Below are 16,616 nucleotides of genomic sequence, written 5' to 3'. Positions count from 1 at the left end.
GTTTGATGTGTGTATGAGTGAAGTTTGATTTAAGCCCTATACGGCGCCTCATACCAATAAGATGAGTTGTGGGAGTTACGTGATCCCGACATTATTAGTTTACCTACAACCAATGAGAAGGCATGTGGGCGGGGCGACACGTGCAGCCCCGCCCCAGATTCAGCCCCGCCCCGATCTGCAGACAGGGCTACTTGGATATGAGACGAGGGGATAAAAACTGGAGAGAGAAAAAAACGGGACATAGGGGGAAAGGAAATCAAGACCATGTGACTCATATTTCCGGTGCCAAAATACGGAAAGGGCGGCAAGCCCCGAGTACATACAGAATGTAAAACTCAGCTACTCAGAATTCTACTCAGTGATTCTCTCCAGGCCTGTTTAACATCATCCGAGTATTAGCTTTCCCTGTCTGCGTCTTCTTGTTTGTTATTTTTTTAGCGGTTGGCAGTCCTTTAGGCCCATTACTGACCCCCGCTGGACTGGAACGATAGTATGATAGTACACGGACAAGAATCAAGCTTTAAGGAGCATTGCTGCCACCTGCTGGACTAAATCGGCAACGCTGAAGAGTCAAGTTTTGCGAGATCTCGCAAACTTTTTGAATTTTTTTTTTCCTCCAAAGTTTATTTTTTTCCACCCATGTCCCTTTAGGGTCTCCGTAGATTCTGGAGCCATAATATGTACTGTAATATTTTTTAAAAGAAAATTAGGCAAAAAGACTTAAGAGATGAGCAGGAACTTCGTGTACAAGAGACACAAGACACTTTTTTTTATTCACTTCATCCTGTTCTCCATCAGCGTTTCTGAATTTCATTATAGCCTCTTGGGATCTCGGATGTGTGTGCAGTCGGACTGAGGCTGACGCTGATGGAAACTGAAGACTGTGTGTTGTGTTTAATGTTCCTCATAATCAACAATCGGCGTCATTAAATAAGTGTGAAACAATACACAACACTTTTTTCTTGATGTAATATGCTGGCTGTGACTTGCTACAAAAACACTCTCAAAGCATTAGTGCTGTATTTTTTTTTTATTAACACTGATTTATCTGTTGTTACAAAACGGGAGGAGGGGTATAGCGTTTAAAAAAAAAAAATCACACAAAATTCACATTGATAAAACCAGAACAATTTCATCTGAAGCACACATCAACAATCATATACTGTTACACACTGATGTTTTCAGTTGGTTTCAGAAACACTTGAAATGCTCTAAGCAGCATGGGGCTACAGTGGTGGCTAGTGTTTCAGGTTGATCCTGAGCTCAGGGTTAGTGGCTGAGCAGCAATAATTTTGAGCGTTTCTCTGCATGTTCTCCCTGTGTTAGTATTGGGCTGTATGTATTTTTGTGTGTGTGTGTGTGTGTGTGTGTGTGCTTGTGTGTATATGCGCGTGCATGCTCAGTGTCCTCCTTTTTAAATGTTCACTTCTTTGTACAAGTAAAGATTGGTGTTCTACAAGGTTCTGTTTTAGGTCCTCATATAGTTCTTTTTTATACTATCTCTGGGTAATATTTTAAAATTATTCTTTACTTTAGGTTAAATTAGTGTAACACCCCACATTCTGGTTGTTCAAGTGCATACACAAGCTTCAGCTAGTCCAGAATGCAGCAGCGAGAGTCCTCACTAGAACCAGAAGATATGAGCACATCACCCCTATCTTATCTTCACTGCATTGGCTCCCTGTGAAATTTCACATATATTTAAAAATGCTACTATTTACGTATAAACCATATAAAATGGTATAAACCATATAAAATGGTTATAAACGTATAAAATGGTCTTGTGCCACAGTATCTGAGTGAACTGCTAAAGTATTATGATCTGCCACGCTTACTTTAATCATGAGGTGTAGGCTATTTGTTGGTCCTTGTATAATAAAGAATACCATAGTGGAAATGCTTTTACTTTTGTGTGACCCAGATGAGGACAGGTGCCTTTTGAGTCTGCCTCCCTGCTCTGATTGGCTGGTTTGGACAGGCTAGTACAGGTGTGTAAACGTTGCATTGTCTGTGGTGTAACAGGACGTGCTGGTATTAAATCCCTCAGCAGAATCGAAGTCTTTTCTCCACAATGAAACGGGTCTCTTCCTCCACGCTGATCTGGTTCCCTTTTAAACTACACACACACACACACACACACACACACACACACACACACACACTTCGGTTAGAATAGCAGCATCATAAACACTTCACTTCTTTTTCATTACACCTGTGTGTGTGTGTGTGTCTTACTTGACTTCTTTAATTGTTGTATTGTGTTTCAGACCTTCAGTGAGCTGTTCTGCTCCACAAACTGAAAACTTATTGTCGATTAACCTGAAAACACACACAGATTCACATTTAAAATAAGATCAGAGCATTAAAGCACAAGAAGAGGATAATATCAACTCTCTACTCTGAATGCTTCTGTGTCAGGATCAGTCTAATGAGGTTAATAAAGATTATTAATATTAAACTTGTCTGTAGTTATTACAGAATACACAGAATTCAGCTGCGCCCTAAAAGTCTTTTTCTTCGTCCCCAGTGACAAAGCCTGAAGGCCTATCAGAGTTTTTCTACCAAAGTTCCTGAAGTGTGCAGTGATGTTCGCTCCATCTTCATCATCCTCATCTAACGCTTCAGCAGATCCACTACGATATTTAAGATTATTCAAGGAACCATGGTAGATTATTCTGTGTGTTTGTGTGTGTGTGGCTGGGGGTCTTACATAAGGTGTGTAAGAGCTGAATTTTTCTGAAATGCTTTTGCTAGCTCCTCTGCTGCATCATCCGAGATGTTATTTTGAATCAGCCTAAAAAACACCAACATGTGAATTTACTCTCAAAACACATGCCTGTATGAAACACATATTAAACACGTATGAAAGCAACCGTGTGGTTTCATGTGCTGCTAAAAAGTGTGAGAAACATGTAAAGAACTTGTGCACCAGAAGATGTGAAGGCTGGAATTCTGAGCTAGTGCTCTCGCTAAACTCCTTCCTCCCTCCGAGGTGATCCCGTTTGCCGACAGACTAAAAGAAAGAATACAGTTACTTTACTAACATTTCAAAATAAAGCTTTATATGTTTAGTCCTAACATCACAGTAAAGTGAATAGAGTAAAACACTGTTCACCACCACTACGAGTGTGAGGTATTTTCCTGTTTATACTGGTTTCCCCTGATGATCCTGCCTCTGGGTTTATAATTACACTCACCTGAGGTTGGTTAAGCTGCCGTGGTTCTTTATCGCCTCTGCGAAAGCGTGAGCTCCGTTGTCTCCGATGCTGTTCCCCCACATGCTAAACACAAAAACATCATTAAAGCACAACTGAGCATGTTTATTCATGTGTAGCGTGTGTAGTATGTCGTGTGCAAGTTTTCATTTTACCCGATATCAAAGATCGATTTGCTTTTCTGAATCGCTTCAGCAAGAAATGCCGCACCCACAGCTGTGATGTTGTTATATCCAAGTCTACACACGTCACAACACATTTACACAGAAACACCAGTCTTATTTAATAGCGCTGTGGCGTCAGAGACAATTTAATATAAACACAAAATATTTCATGTGAGCTCATTGTAAAGAAGAAAGTAAATCCACAACAAGACAGTGTTTAAAACGTAATGAGCTGCGCTCCTACTTGACGATTCTCAGATGAGGACACTCTGTGATGATCTGCGCCACCAGTTTTGCTCCTGCATCTGTGATGTGATTCTTGTAAAGTCTATAAATGTATTAACAAAAAAATGGACTTATATCCGATATAATAAAGAAAAACAAAGCCGATGTTGTTATTACTTTCTGTGAAATTACCCCAAAACCTTTACGATTTTGTATTTGATGAGTTCTGCAGCCAAAACTTCCACACTGCTGTCGGTGAGCTGGTTCACACAGAGCCTGAGACATTTACACAACACACACACACAAGGATCAACATCACTAACCCATCTTCAGGACCAGCTTTATCCTGGTCAGGAGCATGGTGTGGATCAGAACCCAGCAGAACTCATGCAACCAGTGAGCAATGATAATACTGGAAACAGAGGAACAGTCTCAGTGAGAATAGACTGGTCTTACTGTTAACAGTGGAACACTGGCAATGAGGAAACACTGGCCAGTGGTCCACTGTTCCCAGTAAAGGAAAGCTGGTGAACAGGGTTGATCCACTGGGAAGCTTGTCACTGTGAGTTATGTGAAGTATGTCGTACCTGATTATGGTCATTTTTCTGAAGGAAGGCGTGAGCTGCTTCACACCATAGTCATTGATGTTGTTGTTGTCCAGATCAACTGCTAAACACTTCCTGTGGTGATGAAGTACGAAGTTAAGAGCGCTGCAGTCGGCTGAGTAGATGTTGCAATACGCTAGCTTGAGGTAATCTGCTGAGATTCCTTTAGCTGTGAGACGAGCCACATCCTCACTGTTTGTCTCAAATATACACCGCAGCATCCACAGGAAGTTTGGCATCACATGCACTTTTTTTTCAGTGGAGTCACTGCTCGGGCAGCGAGGCAGGCCACTCAGGTGTGTCTTTACACTGGATGAGAGGTAGGACTTCAGAGCTGTGCGCTTTCTCTTCAGGGATGCTGGGGGTATGAGGTGCTCCAGGAGAACGGCATTAGATTTGGACAGCAGGCCGCACAGGAACAGGTTTGTGTACTGAAAGTGCTCGTTCGTTTGAAAAGGATCTGAATTTCTTGGGTGAGACGACCTACATAAACAGGACAGGCAGGTAAAGTGGGATGTCTTTTGATACTCACACCTAGAAAAGAACCTCAGGATCCCAGTGGGAATGATGTCAAGATCTATGATAAGACAAAATGCAGCCAGAAATGCCTGCAGGGTCACATGGAGAAACTCGTACGTCGCCAAAGTGCCACATGTGTCGTAGTGACTGACGGGCCTCAGAAATCCCACCTGTACATCGTCATCGCTCAGGCCACAGGAAAAAACCTCATCATGAGTGTAAATGAAGCTGCTCTTTTCCAGACCAAGCAGAGCAAGCTTAGCAAAGGCAGAGAGCATCTTCAGCCCTGATTTAAACGTGTCTGTGGTGCAGCGTGTGCTTCTCTTAAGCAGTCCAGCGCTTGGACTGCCCCGGCTCAGGAACACCTCCGACAGCAGGAGGAAGACGTTGGTGAGTGTGATGCACGAATCCGGCAGCTCAACATCATCGTACATGCTCTGAAGGTGCTTAAAGCTCTTGAAAATGATCCAGCTGAACAATGGGAAAGAGCAGAGACCACAGAGGTGAGGGTTCGCGTCCAGTTGTACAGACACCATGTCCCTTTGCTCCTTCTGGGGAAAATGATGAGACAGATATTTTCTGAGATGTTCTGGTGAGAAACCTCTCAGAAACACTTTCTTCCGGATCACTCTGCTCTGGATTTCTGTGCCGGTCCGAGCCGTTAAGATTTTTCGAGAACCTTTGAGCAGTTTTCCTCTCAGCAGGTTCATGAGAACTAAAAGTGGATGTGTTCTTTCCTCAGGAGAAGCCACCTCTGGCATGTTTTCTAGTTCGAAGTCCATTTGGATTTCATCATATCCATCAAATGTGAAAAGTACAGACTCTGGAAACCGCAGGATGTATCCGAACACCTCTCCATCTGGGTCTTCATCTGGATAACAGTTGTGTTTGAAAATCAGATCCTTCAGTGAGATCTCATCGTTCTCCTTAAAGAAGCTAAACATCCTGCACCTAAATGTGAAGAAAAACTTTGCTCTGGTGTTCAACTCTCTTTTGGACCACATGTTCTGGAGCTTCTGGAGCAGAATGGACTTTCCCACTCCAGCATCACCTGTGATTAAGATAGTCTCAGCCTGCTGGTTGAACACGCCTTCTTCTCCCAGAATGTCATCCAGATTCTGCAAGAAGCCCAGACTCTCTCCTCTCTCGTTCAGGATTTCCATCTGCGTGTCTGTGTAAAGCTCCTCCAGACGCGTCTCCTCCCTGTGAGAGTATGAGGTGAGGAACTGAGTGTCTCTGCAGAGTTCCTGTCGGAGTTTCTCACTGTATCTGCTAACTGAACACAGACCCAATGTCAGTGCAGGAATGATTTGGACACAAGATCAATTCTGTGTGATTCTGATTAAAACACTCACTAGGGTCTGTGTTAATCACAGGGATGTCCTTCACACACTCAGCAGGTTTGTAGTGAATTTTGTTAAACCAAGGACGAAGGTCAATGAACGCGTCATACGCCTGGTGCAGAATCTGAATAAAATATGAAGAAGCCTCTTCGCCTTTACTCTGCACCAGTTCCAGGATTTTACGCACCTGAGAGTAGAAAATATTTTTTTTTTAGTTTTTAGGACCCAGGAAAAAAGTATTTAAATGTGCATGGAAGAGAATGAGAGAGAGAATTAGATATTTTATCACCTGTTCTGTTTTAGTAGCTGAACGCTGGATGATCTCAATATCTTCATTGCAGATGAAGCCGTTCATCTTTAAATTGTCTAAAATGCACTGCGTGTTTTTCACATGTTCAACTAAAACCTCTCGGTGATGTGTCAGTAACCTGGTGGCGTCCTGAGGAGCTTCGGCTCCATCCTGATCCACACAGTCCATCATCAGAACCATGGAACTTGCACTCTCTACACGACTCTCACTCCAGTTCCGGGGTTTATTCCGAGTCTAATTCTCATCTGTGGAAAACAAGCAACAATCCGCTGTAAAGCAGAACCCAAACACTATCGGTTCATAAAAATGACAAAAACCTAGGAGATGAGAAATGAGTTACAGTCTGGATAAAGAGACACTTTTTTTTTATTTAAGGCTGTGTTTATTTAATTAAAAAGATAAATAAATAATGACCCAAAAGTGTCCCTCCTGATACAGACCCTGGTTTATTAATGTTGCTGCAAACTTACTAACATGCAAAATTCATAAACATAATGTCACGCGCATGCAAAAAGTTTTTATGGTCTAGGTAATCTCAAACATTGTTGTCCCACAGAGTTTTCACATCACACCTCGGTCACCGCTTCTTCATTATTTAAAATTAAAATTTATTTAAAAAACATAATTATTAAAAACTTCCGTGCTTTTGCTGTTCGTAAATGTAAAATAATCACACAGTGTCCTGTTCGAGTCGCTCTTCTTTACATATAAGTTACCTGAACATACTTACATGACAGGACTTTCACTTTGTTTCTTACTAAATATTTATATAAAAATAAACAACCAGTGATCCAGAATAAACAATATTCGATAGATAAATACATTTACAAAAATTTTAACAATAATAATCATCAGTGTGGCTCTGATAGTTAAGGCAAGCTGAGAAGCGACAGAGGGTGACGGTGCCGAGGGAGAGGCTCAACAGAACAGGACAATAGGAAGAAACCCTGAGAGGAAGCTTGGGTGATTTCATTATAATACACCTAATAATCTAGTTCTGCAAAAGGAAATTTTCTGGTTAATAAGGATTCAAAGAGGCACATTCTACAGAGACTGCCCTTCTGCCAGTTACTGGAAAGCTCCATGCTGCTAAATCTGCTAAACATCTATTCAATTCAATTCAATCCAATTTTATCTGTATAGCGCTTTTAGTTGTCATTGCCGCAAAGCAGCTTTACACAATCGAAATAATTATTTAAGTTTGTATGAAATGTGAATTTGTATGAATCAAAATGGTCAGTTTGTCCCTGGTGGGCAAGCAGAGGGCGACAGTGGCAAGGAAAAACTCCCTGAGATGGTAATAGGAAGAAACCTTGAGAGGAACCAGACTCAACAGGGAACCCATCCTCATCTGGGTGAAACAGAAAGCAGTAAATGATCTGCATTTATACAGTGTGTAGGGTGGCAGGCAGTTCAGCTATAATAGCTGATGTTAATTGATGTTAATATGGAGGGTAGTTCTTGAAGACCCAGGTAGACTTGTAGGAAGTTTCAGTCCTGAACTATCGAACTGTCAAGTCCCCAGAGAAACAGTTGGCAACACCAGTCAAGGCCAGAACCGTCTTCTAGGTAGAGAGAATCATTTCCAGACACCAGACACATCCCAAAGAGACACACGGGGCATCCATGCGACGAGATCTCCAACCAGAAGCGGGGCACCAGGATGGGTCAGACAGGTCCGGAGGGCAGAGGGAGTCTGGATCACTGGCAGCTCAGGATCGACATGTGTAGCTCAATAGAGAGAGAGAAAGAGTGAAAGGGGGAGACAGGGGGAGAGAGGAAAGAGAAAAAGGGGGAGAAATAGAAGAAGAGGAGAGACTGTCCTCATCCTTCTGGACCTGTCGGCTGCATTCGACACAGTGAACCACAAGATTCTATTATCTATTCCGACAAGCCTTGAAATCTGTGGAACAGCGTGGCAATGGTTTGCTTCTTACCTAGAAGATAGGACGTATGAGGTGACATGGTGGGGATGCATATCTGCCCCATGCAGACTCTCTACTGGTGTCCCACAGGGCTCAGTACTTGGTCCTCTTCTGTTCTCCCTCTCTACCCGGTCTCTTGGTAAGGTCATACCATTGTTATGCAGATGACGCACGCCTTATTCTCTCCTTTCCTTCCTCAGACACTCGAGTTTCCAACCGGATCTCAGCATGTCTGGCAGACATCTCATCTTGGATGGCAGCTCATTGGCTAAAGCTCAATCTGTGTAAAACCGAACTGCTGTTTATCACCAGTGATTCATCAGATCACTCCTTCAGCCACTGCCCACAATCTTTTGGTAACTCTGGACAATCATCGTGCGCGCAACATATTTTTTTATAATTATAGTGGAACCATATTTCGTTCCAGAAGCGGGCTCGTATTCCAAATCAAATTTTCCCATAAGAAATAATAGAAACGCAAATTATTCGTTTCACAGCCCCCCCCCCCAATACATAAAAATAATTAACACAAAATATTAAGTAAAAATTAAGTAAAAAACAAATTAACCTGCAGTTTACCTTAAAAAAAAAAAAAGTAAAATCCCGACAGAGTGTGTGAGTGTGAATCTAAAGTAAGCTCCCCTTTCCCTCTTCTCGTTTTAAACGGTTACCCTTTCTCCACTCTTTTCACACACGCACACGCACACAACAGAAAAACTGTTTTATCGGGGAAATTAATAAGAAACATCTCGATTGAGCGACACACTAACAGAATCATCGCTGTAAAGTAAAAATAAAACAAATTAGGGTCCTCAGAGTGCCGCAGTGGTAAAGTACTCACCCTATCATCCGGAGATCGCTGGTTCGATCCCTGGGTGACGCTGTAACCTCTCACAGCCGGAGGTCTAGAGAGAGCTGATTGACCGAGCTCTCTCAGAGGGGAGGGATGAGAGGTACTCCCACAGCCTTGAGCAGAGGGAGAAAACAGCCTTGAGCAGAGAGAAAAAAATGATTTTTAATCTCTCTAATGAGACTTTCTTTTGCTTTATACATGCGCTGTAAACACGCAAACAGACACAAAATAAAATATTTTTACACACACACACACACACACGTGGTCACAGTGTTATAGGAAACAGTACACGCGTGCACGGATATGGATTATACCAATAAGAGACGAGCACTAAAACCCAGCAGGGAAGAACATTACCCACAATTCCGCAGCGCAAGAGAGAGAAAAATCGTTGGCGCAGTGGTAATCACGTGACGCACAACGTCAAAACAAGAAGCGCATGCGTAAAACATGATACTCGGTGCTCGTAAACCAAGACTTTTTTGTTTCCAAGTCAAAATTTATTCAAAATAATGTGCGCTCATTATTGTGGCTTGAATATAACGCCATACTTAGTTAGCTTGTTCAGTCCCTTGTTATTTCAAGACTGGATTACTGCAACTCACTTTTGGCAGGTCTGCCTCTTTCCACAATTCGTCCTCTGCCCCACTGTTTCCCAAGGTCTCCCACACCACCCCACTCCTCCGCGTCCTGCACTGGCTTTTTGTAGCTGCCCGCATCAAATTTAAAACCCTGATGCCTGCCTACAAAGCTAAAAATGGCCCAGCACCCACTTACCTCTCAGATCTAATCACACCACGCTCTCGCCGATCCTCCAGCACTGCTTGCCTTATCTAACCATCTCTCAGGGATCGAGGAAGACATTCATCCAGACTCTTTTCTGTTCTGGCACAGAGGTGGTGGAATAAACTCGCTCTAGATGTCCATACAGCTCTTGATATCTGAGTCTTTAAATGACGACGCAAAATGTATCTGTTTCTTCAATACTTATACTGTACACCAAAAAAAAATACAAATCTTCCCACCTAGTAACCCAGTGTAAGTATCTTTCAAGTGACGGAAACTTTAAAGCACTTTTTCTAAGTCGATCTGGATAAGAGCCTCTGCCAAATGCCTAAATGTAAATATAAATGTATCTGCAATGTTAGGAAAGTCTCTGGTGTCACACTACACACTCTCCAGCAGTAAATGCTGCTATGACAACCAAACATTCAATCATGCAGAATTATTTAATCTTTAATGACAGTTATGTTCATGTTCAAAAGTTCTGTTAGAAAAATTGCAAAATTATAAGCTGTACAATATACAATACAATATAAAAGCTGTATTGCACAATTATATTTTATTGTTCGAGTTCTGAGGGTAAAAACTGCCTTTTCAATCCAATTAAATTTGTATAGCGATTTTAACAATTGTCATTGTTGCGAAGCAGCCTTACACAATCAAAAGAAATGTTGACTATATGCCTACATTTCTCAAAATATTCCCCTGCCTGCAATGGATTGGCAGCCCGTGAAGGGTGTACCCCGTCTCGTGCCCAAAGTCTCCTGGGTCTAAGGCTCCAGGTCCCATGGATGAAGCAGTATAGACGATGAGTGAGTGAGTGAGTGCACTGTTACACTAATGCACCTATTACAGCGTGAATCCCACAGGAAACGTGTAAATTTTATATTAACAAGTGTGTTTACCTAGGCTGGGTTGCCGAGCTCTCTCAGCGGGGAGGGATGAAAGATACTTAGTGCACCCACATTAATCACGGCTCTACAGCCAATCAGGGGCGTCTGTGAGCTCACGTGCAGAAGGAGCGGATAGCGCTGTTCTCCGAGTGTGTGACTCTGCCCCCAATGGTGCGTGAGTGAGCAGTTCGAAAAGATGCGGTTCCGGAGGAAACACATGATAGTCGTCCGCCCTCCCAACTAAGTGGTAGTAGCAGCTTAATGGGGGAGCCCCCTAGTGACGGAGAGGAATTGAAACCCCCTCGCCAAAAAAGTGCTGTTAGGAGCATCCCTTATCGACAGGGGGACGATCAGAAGCCTAGATAAAACATCATGGGTGGGTCTCGTCCAAAACCGCCGTCGCCGTCTGCAGGGTCTGTGTGTCGTTGGGGTTTTGCATGTAGCAGCAATGAGAATACATTCAGGTACCTCTGTCTATTATTGTAATGTGTGAGTAACTGTGCGTGTATGTTCACCCATGTAAAAAGTCCTCTATGCAGCATTAACACAGTCATTATTTTACTGTACGTACGTCTACTATTGTACAAAATATCCTCATAAACAAAGCTGACGTCAAATCAAGGAAATTAGCACGCCGAGAATGACATCATCGGCACACAAAATGACGCTAAAACAAGCCGAAATCTCTGTTTCCCCTGAAATCGGGAAAACGAGAAAATCACCACTGAAAACAGGAAAATCTTCACTTTCGAGAATTTCCCAAAAGGTTTGTTTTCAACAAACAAAACTGTTTTTGCATGTGGACGAAAGGCCAAAACTGCAGATAAAAAATTTTCCGTTTTTAAAAAATAACCAGCTACGTGTGGACATGGCCTGAGAGATGGGTATCTAGGTGATTTATAGAGATGAGGTGAAGGTTCCTGTGTCTATTTTGTGCAACAGGACAGACAGGGTAGACAGAAATCCACAAAATCCTATTCAGACAAGAAGCTGATGATTCTTGTATCTGTGCTGAGGGCTAGCTATGTAAACAGTTAGCCATGCTAGCAAGTACTTTCTGTCGACAATGTGTATAAATAATAGAAAGGTTTTTTTCTGTACATCGGTCAGAAGTCTCTCTTTTAATAATATCTTTACATTTCACACATTTAAGAACCCAAAACCAGTCTGTCTGTCTCTCCAGTCAGATTCTTTCTCAGCATCACACAAAACTGTCTGTCTAGACTTGACTGAATCTCCTGCAGTCCTTAGATCTCTGTCTGAAGTTTAATCTGCACCATCAGTGAATCTAAATGTGGAGTAAAAGTGATGTTATGAACAGTTATGTGTGGGATTTAATAATCTACTGTAAAATAATCTACTAATGCGCTACTGTCTCCATGTAAACAAACACCTGCACCAATAGATATTAATTAGAAAAGATAAAGTGAATATTTTGACTGGGATTAGTTCATATTTTCACTTTGGCTGAAATAACAGCGCTGAAGTGGTATAAGTGAATTTTAACACGCTGGAGTGGTTTTAAGACAAAACTTCATCTTTATCCTTTGATCTACTTTTTCCATTTCTCATCTGTGATTCACTCTCCGAACAGGGAGTGTATTTGTCTGAGCACCAAAGAAGGACAACTTAGTGTAAACAAGGCGTAAGATACTCAACCTTACAGAATGGGATTTCTTTGTATTAATAAGTTAGACAGAGAGTTCTGTGTACAGAGAGACACACAAGACATGTACGTGGGCCTTAACCTCAAATAATAATCATAATAATAATAATAATAATAATATTATCACTGATTACATCAAAGATCAGATCAGATTATTATTAGATTTAACCTTTCAAAAATTTCCACAAACTAATTTTCCCATCAATGATGCGTACTAACAGTAGCGTAATAAATTTACTGATTTTTATTTTTTAATTTACTTGTTACTACCCACCTCTGCTTATAACCGTCTCAGTAAATTTATTACGCTACTGTTAGTACTATGAGTAGTTTTACTGCGCCACACTTTTTACTTTTACTTGAGTAGATTTGTGAAGAAGAAACGCTACTCTAACTCCGCTACATTTGGCTCCACTCGACTCGTTACTCTTCCCACCATTTATTCTACACATGCCTGTAGATCTACCGCATGATTGTTTCACTCATCAGACGCGGCAACAATAATCACATGACATCGTTTGACCAATCAGGTCGGGCGGCATAGTGGGGAAAAAAAACTCAGCCGGTGTTCTATAAATTCATCCTACCTGTGACTTCATCCTATATACACTCACTGCGTATACACTAAAGTTTCCGGATCTTTTTCTAATTTCACGGAATGTCCATAAATCCATGCTGCTACTAGTGGGACGAGTAAAGAATGATTTTCTTTATGTTTGTGTGATTATATGTTAATTTCAATTGGACATATAATGTTACTTTAACAGTCTATAAATATAAGTATATTTATAAGTATCTATAAAATAAGTATATTTCAGTACAGAATTTATATATAAAATATATATGCACTTATTATAATTCAAAAAATAATAAATCAGACACTGAAATTGAAACAGTTACTCAGTACTTGAGTATCTTTTCACAGAATACTTTTTTACTTTTACTTGAGTAATATTATTTAGAAGTACGGCTGCTCTTACTTGAGTGAATTTTTGCGCTAATCTATCCACCTCTGCTTACAGTTCCGCCAGCGCCAATATGGCGGACGCGCTGACGCACTCCAGTAACTGTATCGCAACATCTAACCCTGTGTTTACGACGCTAACGCTCACTCGGTACACTTCCGGGTTTAACTACAGGCTGTAGAGATGCACGCGCACGTTAGCTAAGGGTTATTAGCGTCGTAACTTAGATTTATATTGTTCAGGTTTTTTTTTTTTTTTTTTTTACAACAGCGATCTGAAAACGTGTAACGATACTGATTTATCGTGTGTGTGTCAGAGTTATTAAACCTAACAGTGTAAAAAACAACAACCCTCCTTTAATTAAACCGAAAACTGAAGATGATAAACTGTAGTTGTTCTGTGTTTACAGTTAATTCTGCGCCAGAGCTAACAGGCTAAAAGTGAATCTCTCTCTCTCTCTCTCTCTCTCTCTCACACACACACACACTAAACTTTTTCAGAAGAAAATTAAAGTTAGAGATAAACTAAAAGCTCCTACCGCTGTACAGGATCCAGTTCTCTTCAGCTCTCAGATAAAGAACCCGAATCAAACAATACACCGAAAATGAAAGTGGACTTCCAGCCGTGTGTGTGTGTGTGTGTGTCAGAACAGTGCAGGAAAAGGGAGGTGTTAAAATGGCGGGTGTGTTAAACCTGATAGACTGAGGCTTCATGGGGAAGTGAAAGTGAATAAACACACTGCAGTGTCTAAACCTCCACATCTATAGAGCTGGACAGAGTCCTGGACTTCGGGTTCGTCTCTACAGAACTCAGGAACTCAAGTCTGTTTCTCTTCTGCTATTCCTAATCTTAGCGTTGATGAACCTAATTTATGAATGAATTAATATATAGAGCACAAACAGGGTTTATAATCTTGTTTATGTGTGTATGTCAGAACCATGTGCAACTCTTAGATGTAGGTCAAAATGCCCAATAGAAAACACTTCATTAAGAAGTCAAGCAGAGAAACAGTAAAAATGCAGAATAAACAAAGCAGACAGATTGTTTGAACACAGAACTGAGTGTGTGATAGGGTTAGGTGTGTGCTCATAGCGAAACAGCGAAAATATAACATTTTAAATGACGTTTTATTTGGGGTAAAGTAACTGTCACAATCAGATAACTTAATATTTTATGAAGTTACACTAATTAGAGGATCTCTTCAGCCCTATCCTTTATCTCTGTGATGGTGTTGCGTTACAATTGAGTGAGAAAAACAGACAAACACACAAATAATTAAACCAACCAAACATGTATTATACAAAAAGAACAACAAATAAAAACAAAAACAAAGGTGCACCAAAAAACAAGAAAAACAAGAATAAGTGTGTGTATTTGTGTGTGAGTGTAAGTGAGTGGATAAGTGTCCAGAGTCCGGGATGTTGTGTTTGTGTGTATGAGGAGAGATGGCTCAGATGGAGGCTGAGCAGTCCTGTGAAAAAGTCCAATCAGGGATAATCTGTAAAACTGGAAAATCTTCGAAAGATCGGTTTTCACGGCAGTCTTTCTTTTCTAGCTCTCATTAACAATAAACAATGCCAGCACTGATCCACTATTACAACTCCTCCTCTCGCTTTTTCCCGGCTGTCCCACCTGGCTCGGGTGACACCAGATTGTGTGTTAGGAGAGATGAGATGATCGAAACTGATGTTCAGCTGTTCACAACCATGCACTTGTAACGATCAGATTATTTAAATAAACTGAGTTACACTAAACGAGAGATCTTTATCTTAGTGCCTGTGAGCAAGAACGACACCACAACGACCAATTAGCAAAAACCAAAAGTGTATTATACGAACAAAATAAACAAAAGAGTGCACCAAAACCAATAAAGAAAACAATATTTACAAAATAAATTCAACTAATGAAAAGTGTGAGTGAATTGAATCTCCAAAGTCCTGGTTATTGCAACAGTGTGTGTGTTAGGAGAGATGAATCGGGCTCCCCGGAAGGATGGAAATAAACCGGGAGCTCGATATCGGAGTATGAGTAATCCTGTGAAGCAATAATCCAGAAATAGGGAGGGCCTCAACTGTCCGATCTCCTGAATACTCCTTTTTACTCCGTAGGATAGTGATCACAAAGACAGCGCGCTGCATCTTCTAACTTTCTTCCTGGTTAAGCTTTAAAGCCGGCTCAGGTGACCTCCAACGTCACCGCCAACCTCTTGAAAACAGGAAGCGTAGTCTCACGAGTACATTCGGAAACCACTACACCTCAGTAGATAAGCAAACAAAACTCTCCCAGGCACGATTATAAAGGCACTGCAGCTGCTTTATTATTGAGCCGGCTTACTTATATCTATATAAAAGTACACTTTATGTGGCCATGCTACACACTTAGATTCCTCACACAAAGACAAGGTTCACTGAGGCCAAAGAGAGAAACAAAAAAAAAAAAAAAAAAAATCCTGGTTTCCAAGTTTAATATATCCTACAAAATGTCTATTAATTTCAATTTAATTCGATTTAATTTAACAATTGTCATTGTCGCAAAACAGCTTTACACACTCACTTACTTACTCATTGTTTATACCGCTTTATCCTGTATTCAAGGTCGCGGGGGCCTAGAGCCTATTTCAGGAGGCTTAGGGGATATGGAGGGGGTACACCCTGGACAGGGTGCCAATCCATCGCAGGGCACAAATACACTTACTTAAAAAACACTAAATATACCATACCAAACTTTGGGATGTGTCTGGTGTCTGGGGATGATTCTTTCTACCATAAAGACGGTTCTGTTAACAGCTGTTTTTCTGAGGACTTGACTTGGCTGTAATTGCACGATAGTTCAAGATAGCTGAACTGCCTAACACACCTAACACACTGTATAAATGCAGATCAATTCCTGCTCTCTGTATCACCCAGATGAGGATGGGTTCCCTGTTGTGTCTGGTTCCTCTCAAGGTTTCTTCCTACTACCAATTTAGGGAGTTTTCCTTGCCACTGTCACCCGCAGCTTGCTCACCAGGGACAATCTGCTCATTTTAATTCATGCACACTTACATTCCATACAGATTTAAATAATTCTTTTAAATGTGTAAAGCTGCTTTGCGACAATGACAATTGTTAAAAGTGCTATACAAATAAAATTGAATTGAAATAAACTTAC

General features: G+C 41.2%; 1 protein-coding gene across 5 annotated transcripts; it reads right to left on the bottom strand.

The window, feature by feature from the left end:
• Positions 1-1,015: 1,015 nt before the first annotated feature.
• Positions 1,016-14,125, bottom strand: nod1 (nucleotide-binding oligomerization domain containing 1). 5 transcript variants are annotated; one of them, XM_053490697.1, is made up of 13 exons: positions 14,005-14,125; positions 9,148-9,295; positions 6,361-6,626; positions 6,084-6,258; positions 4,192-6,004; positions 3,797-3,880; positions 3,624-3,707; positions 3,371-3,454; positions 3,198-3,281; positions 2,930-3,013; positions 2,711-2,794; positions 2,236-2,319; positions 1,016-2,116 (listed from the first exon to the last, which is right to left on the bottom strand). In XM_053490697.1, exons 3-13 carry the CDS (start codon positions 6,559-6,561, stop codon positions 2,044-2,046), a joined length of 2,850 nt encoding a protein of 949 aa, XP_053346672.1. In that variant the 5' UTR covers positions 6,562-6,626; positions 9,148-9,295; positions 14,005-14,125; the 3' UTR covers positions 1,016-2,043. The 5 variants fall into 5 exon arrangements, 3 of the variants coding, with proteins under 3 accessions (XP_053346672.1, XP_053346671.1, XP_053346673.1); XM_053490696.1 differs by having other exon boundaries at positions 9,148-9,272; positions 14,005-14,114; XR_008356781.1 differs by lacking the exon at positions 1,016-2,116 and having other exon boundaries at positions 2,255-2,319; positions 2,711-3,013; positions 9,148-9,272; positions 14,005-14,114.
• Positions 14,126-16,616: the final 2,491 nt, after the last annotated feature.

Source organism: Clarias gariepinus, unplaced genomic scaffold (assembly GCF_024256425.1).
Source record: "Clarias gariepinus isolate MV-2021 ecotype Netherlands unplaced genomic scaffold, CGAR_prim_01v2 scaffold_30, whole genome shotgun sequence".
NCBI lineage: Eukaryota > Metazoa > Chordata > Actinopteri > Siluriformes > Clariidae > Clarias > Clarias gariepinus.
The sequence above is the reverse complement of the archived record's forward strand: the minus strand, read 5'-3'. Positions and strand labels throughout refer to the sequence as shown.